Raw genomic sequence first — 16,920 nt, forward strand, 5'->3', positions numbered from 1 at the left:
GCCCCCTTCCTTGTCAATATCACACCCCCCAAAGTAACCACTATCCTGAGACCTACCACAAATTAGTTTTGACTACTTTTGAACTTAGGTATAAACAGAATCATAAAATAAGTAATTTCATTGTATTTGGATGCTTTTGCTCATTATCCATGAGGTTCATCAATGGACAATGTATGCCTTTCAAAATGTTAATTGAAACTTAATGCTAATGTTGAGATCAAAGACTTTTTAAAATTCATATGGAACACTTCACAGATTTGCATGTCATCCTTGCACAGGGGTCATGCTAATCTTCTCTGTTTTGCTCCAATTTTACTACATATGCTGCTGAAGTGAGCACAAGTTCAAGACATTTGATTTGCTCTAAACCAGTGAAAAAACGTGGGGTCCCTGGTTGGCTTAGTTGGTAGAATATGTGACTCTTGATCTCAGGGTTTTAAGTTCAAGCCCCATGTCAGGTATTAGAGATTACTTAAAACTAAAAAAAACAAAACAAAAAAAAATTTATAAAAATGAAAAATATAATTTTAAGTAGTATTTAATAATATAAATTTAAGTATTTAACAATAAAATATAATTTATATACTTCAAATTAATATTTCTAGAGGTTACAGAAACTTCTAGGCCAAATTTTGATAAAATATTTTATCACTTAGTCAACTTCTGAACATTTAGGTACTATTTATATTTTTATATCAAATATATATTTTTAGATCTTCCTTTTTTTTGTTTAAAGAGTGAGAATACACATGCACAAGTTGGGGGAGGGGTCAAGGGAAGGGATAGAGAATCTTAAGCAGACTCCCTACTGAGCAGGGAGGCTGACATAGGGCTCAGTCTCACAACCCTGAGATCACAACCTGAGTGAAAACCAAGAGACGCTTAGCCAATGAGCCATCCAGGTGCCCCTTAAGCCTTCCGTATCAGTAAAAGTACCAACTATACATTTTATGATAATGCACATTTTTCCTTTGTAAAGGAACTATTTTTAAGACCATAAAAATTTTTCATTTTTAAGATGATACAGAAATAAAAGGTGCAACTTCATGTGTAATTTTATGTAGTAGTATCTTTTAAAAGCCTGGTACTTTAATTCCTTAAAAGGTCTTACGTAAGAGATTTGAGAATGCATAATTATTTCCATCTGTATTATTGACAGAATCGTGGGACTCGTTAGTATAGAGCTGAGTATGTAATCTCAGCATACTCCCGTGACTCCATAAGGGTTGCCAGTAAAAACTGTGGAAAATGGTCTTGCAACATACAGTATTACACACAAATCAGAACATCATGAGTCACAAAATTCTATGCCAGAAGTTATGTGGAGGATATCTATAAAGTTTGTATAATTTAAAAAAAAAATGTACCTTTAGAACAGGACACTCATTCAGTAACAACTAATGTTACACGGGAAGAAAAAGACCCAGAAAGAGGGAGGTAGGAAGTGACAGAGGTTTGTTCAAGTTATTGTTGTTACAAATTTCACTTAAGAAAAAAAACCATTTTAGGAACATGGAATATGGATGATTTTGCATAAATGCGATTGAAATGATATAGGCTTTGGAAACACATAGACGTGATTTGAATCTTAGGTTTTTTGGTTTTTTTTTAAAGATTATTCATTTCTTTATTTGACAGAGAGAGAGAGCAAGCACAAGCAGGTAGAGTGGCAGGCAGAGGCAGAGGGTTTCCCGCTGCACAAGGAGCCTGACATGGGGCTCAACCCCAGGAACCTGGACCAAAGACAGGCGCCTAACCAGCTGAGCCACCCAGGCCCCCAGGTTTATTACTTACTATCTTTCTGACTGTGGCAAGTTACTTAATCTCTGAGCTTACTTTAGTCACCTGAAAACTGAAGAATGATTACTCAGAACATTGCTGTTTATCTTACGTGATAAAAGAAAAACATTCATAACAAGTACATATAACAACTTTTTCCTGGAGCACCTGGGTGGCTCAGTGGGTTAAAGCCTCTGCCTTCGGCTCAGGTCATGAGCTCAGGGTTCTGGGATTGAGCCCCACATTGGGCTCTCTGCTCAGCGGGGAACCTGCTTCCCCCTCTCTCTCTGTCTGCCTCTCTGCCTACTTGTGATCTCTATCAAATAAATAAATAAAATCTTTAAAAAAAAAGACAAAAACAACTTTTTCTTCTCCTAATAATTATTACTGTATTAAAAGATAATCACTGCAACTTACCCTCCCAATACAACCTATGGGATATATTCAGAAATGCTTGCAAACACCTATATTCTTTCCATTATGCAACTAGGTCTCACAATAAACTGACATCACCTGCTTAGGAAGATTACAGGTAGTATGACTCAAATGTGGAAATCAGCAGTCATAAAAAAAGTGATCTGAATTCAAGGGCTTCAGCAATGAGCACTCTCAATGATGCCTGAGACACAGTGGTTCTTCAGGAAAAAAAGCTCCGAACTGTCTGAAACAATGGAAGATGAAAGCAAGGCAGAGGAGGACTGTCGGAGAGTCCTGGAATACTAATAGTATGGAAACCAGTAGAGTTACCCCGCTAGCAACGCACAAACGATTCTCACGCATACTAACCCTAATATGCAAAATGGGTCCTAGGATCAGGAGATTGTACAGGTTCAAAACCCAGACTTAATTTCTCATCTGTTAACATGGATAATGACTGTTATCACTACACAGAGTCATGAACACTTGATGAGCATATCATGGAAAGGCTGTAATTTTGAACAGTATCAGAATACATTCCGCCCTTGATTCACATGCCCCTTGCCTTCCAAGCAAGACACCTGTTCTTGGTTCTCCTTCTGCTTCTCTGGTCATTCCATACTCTCCAAAGCTGCACAAGCCCAGGGCACAACTCAAGGAGTCCTCGCGGAGAACAGCTGCTGAGACAGGCTTAGAGCCGAGAGGTCATGCAGTGCTGGAGTCTGGCCTTACCCATGTTAATACCCCAGGAAATACAGGCCCAGGAATAAAGACAATATTTGAGAAGAAAAACACAGGAATAAGGAACTCTAGAAATAAATGTAAACTGCAACAGACCACCCCAGCAAAGCCTAAGATCAAGTTCTGATAGGATCAAGTCGATCGGCAGTCATCTGTTTTTTAGGGGACCCTCTAAAACGCATCATCCACAATTTCTGGCCTATAATAAAAACTATTAGATAGGCAAAACAGGAGAAAGTGTCCAATAATCAAGATAAAATAATCAATTAAAGCAAACAAAAGTGGAAAAGGACTTCAAAATAACTGTGATAAATATGTAGATAAGAGAAAAAGATGCACGAGATGGGTAACATGGAATATTTGAACAGTTATGATCAATAAAAAAAGAATCAAATGGACATTTGCAACTGTAAAATCCAGTATCTGAAATTAGCAATTTATTAACTAGGGTTTTTTTGTTTTTTTTTTTTAAGATTTTTATTTATTTATTTGACAGAGAGAGATCACAAGTAGGCAGAGAGGCAGGCAGAGAGAGGAAGGGAAGCAGGCTCCCTGCAGAGCAGAGAGCCCAATGCGGGGCTCAATCCCAGGACCCTGGGATCATGACCTGAGCCAAAGGCAGAGGCTTAACCCACTGAGCCACCCAGGCGCCCTTATTAACTGGGTTTAATAGCACACTCAATACCTTAACCCTATTTATATAGAAGACAGAATTAATGAATGAAAAGGCAGGCCAACAGAAAACATACAAACTGGAGGCACCTGGTGGGCTCAGTTAGTGACTCTTGATCTTGGGGTTGTGAGTTGAAGCCCCATATAGAGCTTACTTTAAAAAGTAAAATAAGGGCACCTGGGTGGCATCCAACTCTTGATTTCGGCTCAGGTCATGATCTCAAGGTTATGAGATCAAGCCCTGCATGGGGCTCTGTACTGGGCATGGAGCCTGCTTAAGAGTCTCTTTCTCCCTCTCCCGCTGCCCCATGTCCCTCTTAAAAAAAAAAAAAAAAGTAAATAAAATTAAAAAAAAAATTTTTTTGTATTTTATTTATTTATTTGACAGAGAGAGCAAGAGATCACAAGTAGACAGAGGGGCAATAAGAGAGAGAGGGGGAAGCAGGCTCCCCACCGAGCAGAGAGCCCAATGCAGGGCTCCATCCCAGGACACCGGGATCCTGACCTGAGCCAAAGGCAGAGGCTTAACCCACTGAGCCACCGAGGCTCAGGTCATGGTCTCAGCCTCCTGGGATGGAGCCCCACATCAGGCTCTCTGTGCAGCAGAGAGCCTGCTTCCTCTTCTCTCTCTGCCTGACTCTCTGCCTACTTGTGATCTCTGTTTGTCAAATAAATAAATAAAATCTTTAAAATATAATAATAAAAAATAAATAAAAAATCACAGCTTAGGGGCACTGGGTGACTCAGTTAGTTAAGCATCTGCCTTTGGCTCAGGTCATGATCCTCGGGTCCTGGGATCAAGAGCCAAGTCGGGCTCCCTGCTCCAAGAGGAGCCAGCCTCTCACTCTCCTTCTGCCTTTCACTCCCCCTGCTTATGCTGTCTCTCTCTAATACATAAATAAAAACTTTAAAAAAAAAAAAAAAAAGAAAAAAAATCATAGCCTACTTGCCACCCACTTGTATACCCTCATCCCTATGCCATCCACGCCCTTAGACTCCCAAACAGCCAACCATTCCATATTTTTCCCTATAGCATTTACACATTCTAATATAATTTCCTTCTTATGTTCAGTGCTTGTTGTCTATCTCTACCCACTAAAGAGTTATCTCTGAAAGGATAAGGATCTTTGGTTGGTTCATTGTTGTACCCTGCGTATCTTGAACAGTGCCCTTGCACATGTTAAGTGCTCAATGATTATTTGTTGAATTGAATGAATGCTATTATTAAATTGTTGTCATTATTATTCCAAGCCTTTGTAGTCACCAAGTAAGTTCATGCCATGTCCTCCATCTAACAGTTTTTTCTCTATTTACCTTTGGAACTCCTTTTGATGTTTGTCAAGAGTGGTACTATATAGTACAGTAGTTAAAAAACAGACTCTGGTACCAGACAGCATGGATCCTCAATAACAATTCCATATATATATATCTGCATTCCCTAAATACATATATGGAATTTACATATATAAAAATTAGATTAGGATTAGGGTAACCATATATATATATAATTATTATTATCTTGGGGGGTAGACAAAATTATTTATTTATTTATTTATTTATTTATTATCTTGGGGGGGGTTAGACAAAATAATTCCAAAAAATTAAATGAACCATATGTAACAATTAAATTTGTCTGCTTAAAAAAAACAAAACAAAACAAAAAAAACCCTTTCTTAACACTAAAAACAGAAATGCAGATATTAGGCTATGTCACTAGGTGATGCTCTTTGTTAAACTTCTCTCCTGAGAAGGTAATCTGAGGAGTTATGATTCATTCAGATGGGAAAGAACTTATGCTAGAACTAATGATTTAGTTGGCTCCTTAACCACAAGTTACTATGTCCAGAAAATAAGTTTATATGCAAAAAGGTAAGCCAAATTGATGGGAAACTTTCTGTAAGGTCTTGAGCTTAGAATATTGAGACTTCCCCAGCATGAACCCAGTATCTCTCCCAGCATCTCTCCATTTATTTTATCTTTCTCCATTTATGTGTCCATTTTTTCTTAATGTTTTGAAAAGATTTTACATTTCTATTTTTATTTTTTTAGAAGATTTTTGTTTATTTAACAGAGAGAGAGAAAGCACACAAGCAGGGGAAACGGCAAGCAGAGTGAGAGGGAAAAGCAGGCTTCCCGATAAGCAGGGAGCCCCAAGCAGGGCTCAATCCCAGGACCCTGGGATTATGACCTGAGCTGATGGCAGACGCTTAACTGACGGAGCCACCCAGGCACCCTTAAGATTTTATATTTTTAAATGAAAAAATATGATTAAAAATGGGTAGAGAGTTTGAACAGACATTTTTCCAAAGATGACATACAAATGGCCAAGAGACACATGAAAAGATGCTGGACATCACTAATACTAAGGGAAATGCAAATCAAAACCACAATGAAAAGTCATCTCACACTTTGTCAGGGTGCCTACTCTCAAAAAAAAAAAAAGAAATAGCAAGCACTAGTGAGGATGTAGAGAAAAGGGAGCTCTCGTGCACTGCTCATGGGAACGTCAGCTGGTGCAACCACTATGAGAAACAGTATGGAGGTTCTTCAAAAAATTAGAAAATAGAAATACTATATGATACAGTAATTCCAGCACTGAGTATTTACCCAAAGAAAATAAAAACACTAATTTGAAAAGATATATGTAGCCCTATGTTTACTGCAGCATTACTTACAATACCTAAGATATGGAACCAATCTAAGTGTCCATCCACAGATGAATGGATAACAGGACATGGTATATATACGTGCATGTGTTTATGTATATATATACATACATATACATATAAATTACAAAATTATTAAGACAAAGACATACATACTTATCAAACTGACAGAAATTCAAAGATGAAGTGTTAGGATACAGAGCACTGAAACTCTTAATATATTGCTATGGGGGAAGGAAATAATAATTCTTCTGGAAAGACAACTTGGCATTATACAGTAATCCTGAACTTGCATATGCATATTGTTGGATGGCCTGTACCACTACTAGATATAGACCTAATAGAAATGTTCACCAAGAAACAACACATATGTACTAAGAAACACATGTAGCAATGCTCACAGCAGTATTCTTTGTACTAGGAAAATTTTAAAAATAACTCAAATCTCCCTCAACATTAGAGAGGATAAATGAATCATGGTATGTAAAGACAAGGGAATAAAATGCAGTAATGTAAAATGACAAAATCAGAGCTCTTAAAACAACATGCATCAATCTCAATCTCATGAATAATAAAATAAAGAAGAGATACAACATGCAAAAGTCTGTTCATATAAAGTTCAAAACTAATGTCTGCCACTTATGTTCAAATGGTTCAGCAAACACAATATGCATCTATATCAATCTATTGAGCTATAATGAAAACATAACAAATCAACTGTGAATCTAGATAAAGGATATAGAAGGTTTCTATTTTTCTGTTTTGTTTAGGCTTGAGATATTTCAAAATAAAAAGAAAAAAGAACTAAAAATCAGAGAAACTAGTTTATATTGTTTAAAAGTAGTTTCTTCATCTGGATGACAAATGTATGACTTTTCTTCATAATTAACTATACATATGTTTTTTTAAAAGATTTTATTTATTTATTTGACAGACAGAGATCACAAGTAGGCAGAGAGGCAGGCAGTGAGTGAAAGGGAGAAGGCTCCTGGCTGAGCAGAGAGCCCGATGCAGGGCTCCATGCAGGGCTCGATCCCAGGACCCTCAGATCATGACCTGAGCCGAAGGCAGAAGTATAACCCACTGAGCCACCCAGGCGCCCGAAAACATACGTATTTTATACATTATTTTCTGTATGTGTATCTTGCACAAGAAGAAAGGTAAAAAATGTGATCAGGTATGTAAAAATACTTTCAAAGGAAAAACTGCTACAACACTTGTTAAACATTATTATAAAAAATAACAAGCTTTTTATAATAAGCTTGTAAGTAAGGGGGCTTTGTTATGTGGGCCATTTACTTGAGATCAGTCTATAAAAAAGTACTTAATGTGGACCAATTTTTGAGGCTAGCACTGATTTTTCCACAAGATAGTTCTTACACAACCAACAATTCTGAATCTTCTTTAGTTTGAAATTAGGTAGTATACTCTTCTAAATAATCCCCCAAAACTGCAATATGATACCCTAAGACTCATTTTGGCAGGTATTCTAGCATATGCTACTTAAAAATTTATTATAAGAAAGTTCTGGATGAAATCTTGCCATTTGCGATGACGTGGATAGAATTAGAGGGTAATGGGGCGCCTGGGTGGCTCAGTGGTTAAGCCGCTGCCTTCGGCTCAGGTCATGATCTCAGGGTCCTGGGATCAAGTCCCGCATCGGGCTCTCTGCTCAGCGGGGAGCCTGCTTCCTCCTCTCTCTCTCTCTGCCTGCCTCTCTGCCTACTTGTGATTTCTCTCTGTTAAATAAAGAAATAAAATCTTAAAAAAAAAAAAAAAAAAGAATTAGAGGGTATTATCTTAGCAAAATAAGTCAATCAGAGAAAGACAATTATCATATGATCTCCCTGATACAAGGGAAGTTGAGAGGCAACGTGAAGGGTTTGGGGGATAGGAAAGGAATAAATGAAACAAGATGGGATCAGGAGGGAGAAAAACCATAAAAGACTCTTAAGCTCACAAAACAGAGGGTTGCTGGGGGAGGGGGATAGGAGTAGTTGGGTTATGGACATTGGGGAAGGTATGTGCTACAGTGAGTGCTATGAAGTATAAACCTGGCGATTCACAGACATGTACCCCTGGGGCTAAAAATACATTATAGGTTAATAAAAAAATAAAAAATAAATTAAAAAAAAGAAAGCTCTGGATCAAAGTTTTAGAATTATCCAGGTATCATGCATAATTTATATTGTCCATGTGTGAATTGTGCCTATTTTCTATAGGTTTTTGCCATTTTTCTCATTAGGATTTCACAGTATTTCTTGTGTAAAACTCCCAAAGTCAAAAGTCGCTCAGAATTTCATGTTTTTAAACTGACTTTTAATATATTAACCCACTTGATTGTCTTTTGTGTCATCTAAATCAATATCAAAATCTAAGTCATCATCGCTTTCTTCTTCATTTCTTCTGCAACTTCTATGGTTGGAACGTAGATTACTTTCAGGATTTTCTGTCTTTTCTGGTTCTTTATTAAACCTAAAAAAAAAAAAAACACTTCTATTTATTTCTCAGGCTTTCATTTTCTGTTGATTAAAACAAACTTTATATTTCCCGATTGATAGGAGTCTAATAAGTATAAAGAAAACAATCCTTGAAGACTAACTCCAGTCTTGAAGTCCTGATTCCAACCAATTACAATACTATTGTCAATAAAGGAGGCTCAAAGAAATTAATAAGTGATGACCATTCAAGAAAATTAGTTGCATAATGAATAAATTCTTGTGTGATGAGTGATGAATACGAACTTCATAGGTATTTTAATTTCCTAAAAATATAGTTATATTTTTACTATAATGATAGAAAAATATAATAAATAATTAAGATTTTTTCCTGTTAGGTAGGAAAAAAAAGTCTAAATCAGTGTGATACACTGTACCTTAAGACTCTCAGAGCTACTGGATGTTTCCTCAAAAAAAATTTAGAGATCAATTACTTAAAGAGTAAATCGCAAACAAAAAAGAAAATACTCACGGAATAACAATGTCTTCTTTCTTTCCACATTTTGCACAAACTTCAAGTTCACAGGCACATGGTCTACACATTATGTGGTAAGAATCCTTCACTGACTTTTGTAAACATTTAACACTAAAAGTGGGGGGAAAAATCAAGCATTATTTTTTACCAATTGCCTAAGATTTATTTGATGAAATAAAATAAACATAGGGCTGCTCTACTAACTAAGCTATGTAGGCACCCCAGATTTATCTACTTTCTTAAAGCTTTTAAAAATGTCATCTTCGGGGCGCCTGGGTGGCTCAGTGGGTTAAAGCCTTTGCCTTCGGCTCAGGTCATGATCCCAGGACCCTGGGATCGAGCCCCGCATCAGGCTCTCTGCTCAGTAGGGAGCCTGCTTCCTCCTCTCTCTCTCTCTGCCTGCCTCTCTGCCTACTTGTGATCTGTCTGTCAAATAAATAAATAAAATCTTTAAAAAAAAATGTCATCTTCATGGGGCGCCTGGGTGGCTCAGTGGTTCAGCCACTGCCTTCGGCTCGGGTCATGATCCCAGGGTCGTGGGATCGAGCCCCGCGTCGGACTCTCTGCTCAGCGGGGAGCCTGCTTCCTCCTCTCTCTCTGCCTGCCTCTCTGCCTACTTACGATCTCTGTCTGTCAAATAAATAAATAAAATCTTTTAAAAAATAATAAAAAATAATTAAAAATAAAAAATAAAAAATAAAAAAAATGTCATCTTCAAATCGTGACAATTTTACTTCTTCCTTTCCTATTTGGACACCTTTCATTTCTTTTTCTTGCCTAATTACTCTGGCTACGACTTTCAGTACTATGTTGAATCAAAGTAGCAAGAAGAGGCATCCTTGTCTTGTTCCTGATCTTAGAGGAAAAGCTTCTGGCTTTTCATTGCAAGTATAATGTTAGCTGTGGGTTTGTCATATGAGGCCTTTATTATGTTGAGGTATACTTCCTCTATTTGTTTGTTGAGAGTTTTCATCATAAACAGATGTTGACATTTTCTGTCTAATGCTTTTTCTGCATTTATTCAGAGTTGAATTTGGCTTGCTAATATTTTGTTGAGGATTCTTGCAACTACATACATGAGGAATATAGGCCAGCAATTTTCTTTTCCTCTGCCATCCTTTGGTTTTGGTATCCAGGTGAGTTTGGCCTCATAAAATGAGTTTGGAAGTTTTGGAATGATTTGAGATGAATCGCTATTAATTCTTTAAATATTGGCAGAATTCACCTATGAAACTGTCTGGTCCTGGAGTTTTGTTTTGGGAGAGGTTTTTAATTATTAATTCAATTTTACTAGTACTTAATCTGTTCAGATTTTCTTTTTTTTTTTTTTTACGATTTTATTTATTTGTCAGAGAGAGAGAGAGAGAGAGACAGCACAAGCAGGGGGAGTGGCAGTCAGAGAAGGCAGAGGGAGAAGCAGGCTCTCCTCGGAGCAAGGGGCCCCATGGGGGACTTGATCCCAGGACCCCGGAACCTCGACCTGAGCCGAAGGCAACAGCTCAGCCAACTGAGCCACTCAGGCGTCCCTGTTCAGATTTTCTATTTCTTTAATTCAGTCTTGGTAGATAGTGTGTTTCTAGGAAAATCCCTATTTCTCCAATTTGTTCACATATGTTTGTTCATATAGTCTCTTGGGATCCTTTTTATTTATGTTGTATTACTTGTAACTTCTACTCTTTTACTTCTGATTTTACTTGACTCTTTTCTCTTTTATACTTGGTGAGTTTAACAAAAGATTTGTTAATTTTGTTTTATCTTTCCAAAGAACCAGTTCTTAGTTTCACTGATCTTTTTTACTTTCTTTTTAGTTTCTATTTCTTTCTTTCTTTCTTTCTTTCTTTTCCCCCTGCTTTGGTCTATGTTATTTCCTCCCTTCTCCTAAGTTTGGGCTTTAGTTCGCCTACTTCTGTTGCATCTTTTAAGTTATGGTGTGTTGTATTTCCATTTTCAGTTGTCTTCAGGTTTTTTTTAATTTCTCTTTTGATTTCTTCATTCACTCACTGGTTGTTCAGCAGCATGTTGTTTACTTCACTTTTGTACTCGTAATTTATTTCTGCTTTTATAGCGCTGTGGTTGAAAAAGATGCTTAATATGATTTCAGTCTTCTGAAGTTTTTAAAGTTTGTTTTGTGCCCTAACATATGAACTATGCTGAAGAGTATTCCATGTGTAATTGAGAAGAAAATGTATCCTGTTGTTTCTGGATGGAATATTCTGTACTTATTTGTATAATATTGTTAAAATGTTCATATTACCCAAAGTAATATACAGATTCAATGTAATGGTTAGCAAAATTCCAGTGACATTTCTCACAAAAATAGAACAATTCTAAACTTTATATGGAACCACAAACGACCCTGAAGAGTCAAAGCAATCCTGAGAAAGAACAAAGCTGGAGATGTCACACATCTTGATTTCAAACTATATTACAAAGCTACAGTAATCAAAAAAGTATGGTATGGACATGAAAACAAGCACATAGATCAATAGAACAGAATTGATAGCCCCGAAACAAAAGCATATATGGTCAATTAATTTACAACAAAGTTGCTAAGAACAAACAATAGGAAAACAACAGTCTCTTCAATAAATAGGGCTGGGAAAACTGGACAGCCACATGCACAAAAAGTGAAACTGGATCCCTGTCCTACACCATAACAAAATTCACTCAAGGGGCACCTGGGTGGCTCAGTGGGTTAAAGCCTCTGCCTTCAGCTCAGGTCCCAGGGTCATGGGATCGAGCCCCGCATTGGGCTCTCTGCTCAGCTAGGAGCCTGCTTCCCTTCCTCTCTCTCTGCCTGCCTCTCTGCCTACTTGTGATCTCTGCCTGTCAAATAAATAAATAAAATCTTAAAAAAAAAAAATTTCATTCAAAATGGACTAAATACTTGAGTGTAAGACTTGAAATTATAAAATCCCTAGAAGAAAACATGGGCAATAAGCTCTTTAATAGAGGCCTTAGCAATAATCTTTTGAATTTAAGACTAAAAGTAAAGCAGAAAAATTAAAAATGAATAAGGGGCACTATATCAAACTAAAAAGCTTCTATACAGCAAAGAAAACCATCAAAATGAAAAGGTAACCGACTAAATAAAAAATATTTACAAATCATATATAGTATCTGAGAAGGGGTTAACATCCAAAACATAATGAGCTCACACAACTCAATAGCAAAAAATACAATCTGATTATAAATGGGAAAAGAATCTCAATAGACGGGGTGCCTGGGTGGCTCAGTGGGTTAAGCTTCTGCCTTCAGCTCAGGGTCCTGGGATCGAGCCCCACATCAGGCTCTCTGCTCAGCAGGGATCCAGCTTCCCTTCCTCTCTCTCTGTCTGCCTCTCTGCCTACTTGTGATCTCTGTCTTTCAAATGAATAAATAAAATCTTTAAAAAAAAAAAAAAGGAAAGAAAACAAATACGCATACAAAAACTTGTCCCTGAGCGTTGACAGCGGCATTATTTGTTAATAGCCAAAAGAGTAGAACAATCTGAATGTCCATCAAGTAATGAATGGATAAATAAGAGGTACAGCTCTACAATGGAATATTTAGTAATAAGAAAGAATTAAGTACTGATAAGTGTTACAATATACTTGAAAAAATTATGCTAAATAAAAGAAGCCAGTCACAAAACACTGCATGTTACAGGATTCTGTTTATGTGAAATTCCAAAATAGGCAAATGGATAAAGACAGAAAGCAAGAGCGGGGTTTTTCAGGGGTTAATGGAGATTGACTACTACAGGGCAAGGAGTTTCTTTAAGAGATGATTGTAAGGACCTATTTAGAAACTGTCTCTGCTCCCCTTCCTCCAGGGGATTTACTTGGATACAAGTCCCGAAAACAAGCCTCAGGTAACAAAGTTCAAATACAGGGGTAGGTCAGGCCAGGTGGAGACATGCTATCAGTGGGGGGATGCATGCTGTCTCCCCAGCTACCAAGGAGTAGGGGCCCCGCCCTTTGGGAGCCTTTTTGGCGCCAATCCTAACAAGGTGTAATAGGCTGGTTCAAATGTCTACTAGGGTAAATTGTAATTCAGTTGGTCACCTAGCATCACTGTGGAGTTTCCTGTGTGTTACAATCTCATTGGTCACCTGTGCGTGGCCAGGCCCCACCGCATGGCCTTTGCCCTTAAAAGCTAGTCTGTGAAACAGAGAAGGGTCGCCCTCTCTTGTAAGAGGTGCGGCCCCGAACATTCGGTTAGATTCTTGATGCTTGGAGTGAAATAAAGCTTTGCTTGACCTTTGCTTTTTATCAGTCTCATTCCTTTAATCATGGATCCATTATTGGGACATAACAATGATGAAAATGGTCAAATTGATTCTTGTGACGGTCACACAACTCTATGATACTGAATTCTACATGTCAAATGGATGAACTGTATAGTGTGTGAATTAAATCTTCATAAAGGTTTTTTAAAACATCAAATGGAAGTGTTAGAAATAAGAAAAACCTGGAACAAAAGACGTAAGATACCAGAAATTCACTTTAAATATAAATATACAGATACAAATCAAAACAAGAAAAAGAAAAAAAAAGAAAGAAAGAAAGTAGGACAAGGGGGAAAAAACAAACACTAATCAACAGAAAGCTGGAGTCATTATATTATTATCAAAATATACTTCAATTTCAAGGTATACAAAGGGCTATTATGACATGACAATAAAGGGATCAATCTTCCAAAAACACACAATAATGCTAAATGTTTATGCACCTAACAACAGAGTGTTAAAATAAATGAAGCAAAACTACTGCTGAAAAGAGAAATAGAAAAAGTACAGTTATGGACTTCCCTCTCTGTAACTGGTGGAATAAGTCTACAAAAAAGTCAGTAAAGATACAGAACACCTGCCTGATAGAAGGCTATCAAATTTATAGAAATTCCACCCAACAAGAACAATATATTCTCTTCAAGTACACAATGGAGCTTTCTTCATGACAGACCATATTTTGAGCCATAAAACCAATCTCAACAAATTTTTTTAAAAAATCTTAAACCTGAAATTTGTTATTTTACCGCAATGAAATTGTTTTAAAAAATCAATAAAACAGAAAAATATCTGGAAATGCCCTAATATCTAGAAAATAAAACAGTCCCAAGTAATCTACAGGTCAAAGAGGAAATCACAAGGGAAATCATAAATATTTTGACTGGGGGCACCTGGGTGGTTCAGTCTGTTAAGCCTCCAACTCTTGATTTCGGCTCAGGCCATGATCTGAGGGTCCTGAAATCGAGCCCCACATTGAGCTCATGGCTCAGTAGGGAATCTGCTTGTCTCCCTCTCCCTTTGCCCTGTGTGTGTGTGTGTGTGTGTGTGTGTGTGTGCATGTCTACACACGCACGCATGTACTCTCTCTCTAAAATAAATAAATCTTTTTAAAAATTGCATGTACCCTCTCTCTAAAATAAATGAATCTTTAAAAAAATTAAAAAGAAAGAAAAGACTTTAAAAAATATTTTGATGGAACAACAATGAAAACACGTCATCAAAATTTATAGAATGGAGCTAAAAATGTTCCTGGGAAATTTATATAATGTTTATATTAAATAAGAAGAACTATCTTAACTTCTACTTTAAGAAAGTGGGGTTGGGGGGGGAGTTGTAAATTAAATGCAAAGCAAACAAAAGAAAGGAAGCAGTATCAATACAAACCAAAATCAATAAAATTGAGGGGTGCCTGGCTGGCTAGTTAGTAGAGCATGCGACTCTTGATCTTGGGGTCATAAGTTTGAGACCCACAAGTAGAGTAGAGTTTACTTTAAAAAAAAATCAATAAAATCAAAAACAGGAAAATAGAGAAGGTCAGTAAAACCAAAAGTAGGCTCTATTAAAAAATTAATATAATTCATAAACACAAAGCCAGGTTGATGAAGATAAAAAAAGAAAAGGAACAAATTACCAGTATCAAGAATGAAAGAAGGGACAGCGCTAGACAAACCCAACAGATATTAAAAGAATAATAAGGGAATATTACTAACAACTCTATATCCATAAATTCAACAACTTTGTATTGACAAATTTCTGGGGCGCCTGGGTGGCTCAGTCCGTTAAGCATCTGCCTTCATCTCAGGCCATGATCTCAGGGTCCTGGGATGGAGCCCTGTGCCCCCCTACTCCCTGCTCAGCGTCTGCTTCTCCCTCTCCCTCTGCCTTCCTCACCCTCATGTTGTGTGCAATCTCTTTCTCTCTCTCAAGTAAGTAAAAATTAAAAGAAAAAAAAAATAGACACATTCCCGAAAAGGCATACTATCAAAACTTGCTTAAAAAGAAACAGATAATCAGGGCCTCTGGGTGGCTCAGTCTTTAAGCATCTACCTTTGGCTCAGGTCATAGTTCCCAGGGTCCTGGGATTGAGCCTCACACTGGGCTCCCTGGGTAGGGGAAAAAAAGAAAGAAAGAAAAAAGAAGAAATAGATAATCTAAAAACTCCTCTACCCATTAAAGAGAAAATTAATCTTAGTTGAAAACTCTTGCCCCAGAAGGGCTTCACTAGTGAATTCTACCAAATAAGGAATAGCACTAATTTAAAAAAAAAAAAAAAAGGAATAGTACTAATTTTACACAAATCCTTCCAGAAAAGAGAAAACAAAATAGGAAGGAACAGTTCCCAACTGATTTTATAAGACCCTAATATCATGACAAAACAAAGACAAAATTATAAACTGGTTTTTCTAATGAACATAGATATCGAAATCTAAGACAAAATGTTAGCAAATGAAATTCAGCAATATATAAAAAGGATATACATCATGACTCATGATGGCTCAGTGGGTTAAAGCCTCTGCCTTCGGCTCAGGTCATGATCCCAGGGTCTTGGGAACAAGCCCCGCATCGAGCCCCACATGGAACCCCTCATGGAGCTCTCTGCTCAGCGGGGAGTCTGCTTCCATCTCTCTTTGCCTGTCTCTCTGCCCTACTTGTGATCTCTGTCAAATAAATAAATAAAATCTTAAAAAAAAAATCCATGAATATAATTCACTAAATTGATGTTTTAAGGAAGAAAAACCATATATTGATTTCATCAGATGTAAAAAAAGCACTTAACAAAATTTAACATCCATTCATGATTAAAAACTCTCAGCAAACTATAAAGAAACTTCCTCAACCTGATAAAAAGCTCCTAGAAGGAAATTATAGCTAATAACATATTTACTGGTAAAAGAATGAATAAAATCAGGAAAAGGGCAAGAATATGGGCCCTCATCATTCCTTTTCAAAAAACATACAAGGGATCCTAAGCAGTGCAACAAAGGCAAAAAAGAAATACAATAGCATACAGATTGGAGAGCAAGAAATACAACTGTCTTAATTGGAAAAAAAAAATCACTGTCTATGTAGAAAATTCCAACAAATTTACAAAAGCAGTATTAGAAATAAAAAGTGAGGGACACCTGGCTGGCTCACTTGGCAGAGCATGCGACTCTCAATCTTGAGGGCCGTGAGTTCAAGTCCCACATTGGGTGTAGAGATTACTTAAAACTAAAATTTAATAAATAAATAAATAAACGTGAGTTTATTAAAGTCATAGTATATGTTGGTTGGTAAACAAAAATGAACTATACATAGCAATAACCAATGTCTTTCTGTAGAAATTAGCAAACTGATTCTAAAAGCTGTTTTTTAAAAAAGCAAAAAAAGCTGTAATAGTCAAAACTATTTTGAAAAAGAAAA

The 16,920-nt window shown here is 36.9% G+C and overlaps 1 protein-coding gene and 1 non-coding gene across 2 annotated transcripts in view; both read right to left on the reverse strand.

Annotated features, from left to right (window-relative positions):
• Positions 1 to 233: 233 nt before the first annotated feature.
• Positions 234 to 340, reverse strand: LOC116571209. The gene has a single exon (XR_004277777.1). It is a non-coding gene; the product is annotated as a U6 spliceosomal RNA (small nuclear RNA).
• An 8,232-nt stretch (positions 341 to 8,572) lies between these two features.
• Positions 8,573 to 16,920, reverse strand: part of C12H9orf85 (chromosome 12 C9orf85 homolog) — a 66,634-nt gene continuing 58,286 nt past the window's right edge. The window contains exons 3-4 of the mRNA XM_032306761.1: positions 9,246 to 9,359; positions 8,573 to 8,750 (exon numbers count right to left, since the gene is read on the reverse strand). Of these exons, the coding sequence (XP_032162652.1) occupies positions 8,603 to 8,750; positions 9,246 to 9,359 (262 nt within the window). The 3' untranslated portion in view covers positions 8,573 to 8,602. The remainder of the gene's footprint in view (positions 8,751 to 9,245; positions 9,360 to 16,920) is intronic.

Source organism: Mustela erminea, chromosome 12 (assembly GCF_009829155.1).
Source record: "Mustela erminea isolate mMusErm1 chromosome 12, mMusErm1.Pri, whole genome shotgun sequence".
In the NCBI taxonomy this organism is placed as follows: domain Eukaryota; kingdom Metazoa; phylum Chordata; class Mammalia; order Carnivora; family Mustelidae; genus Mustela; species Mustela erminea.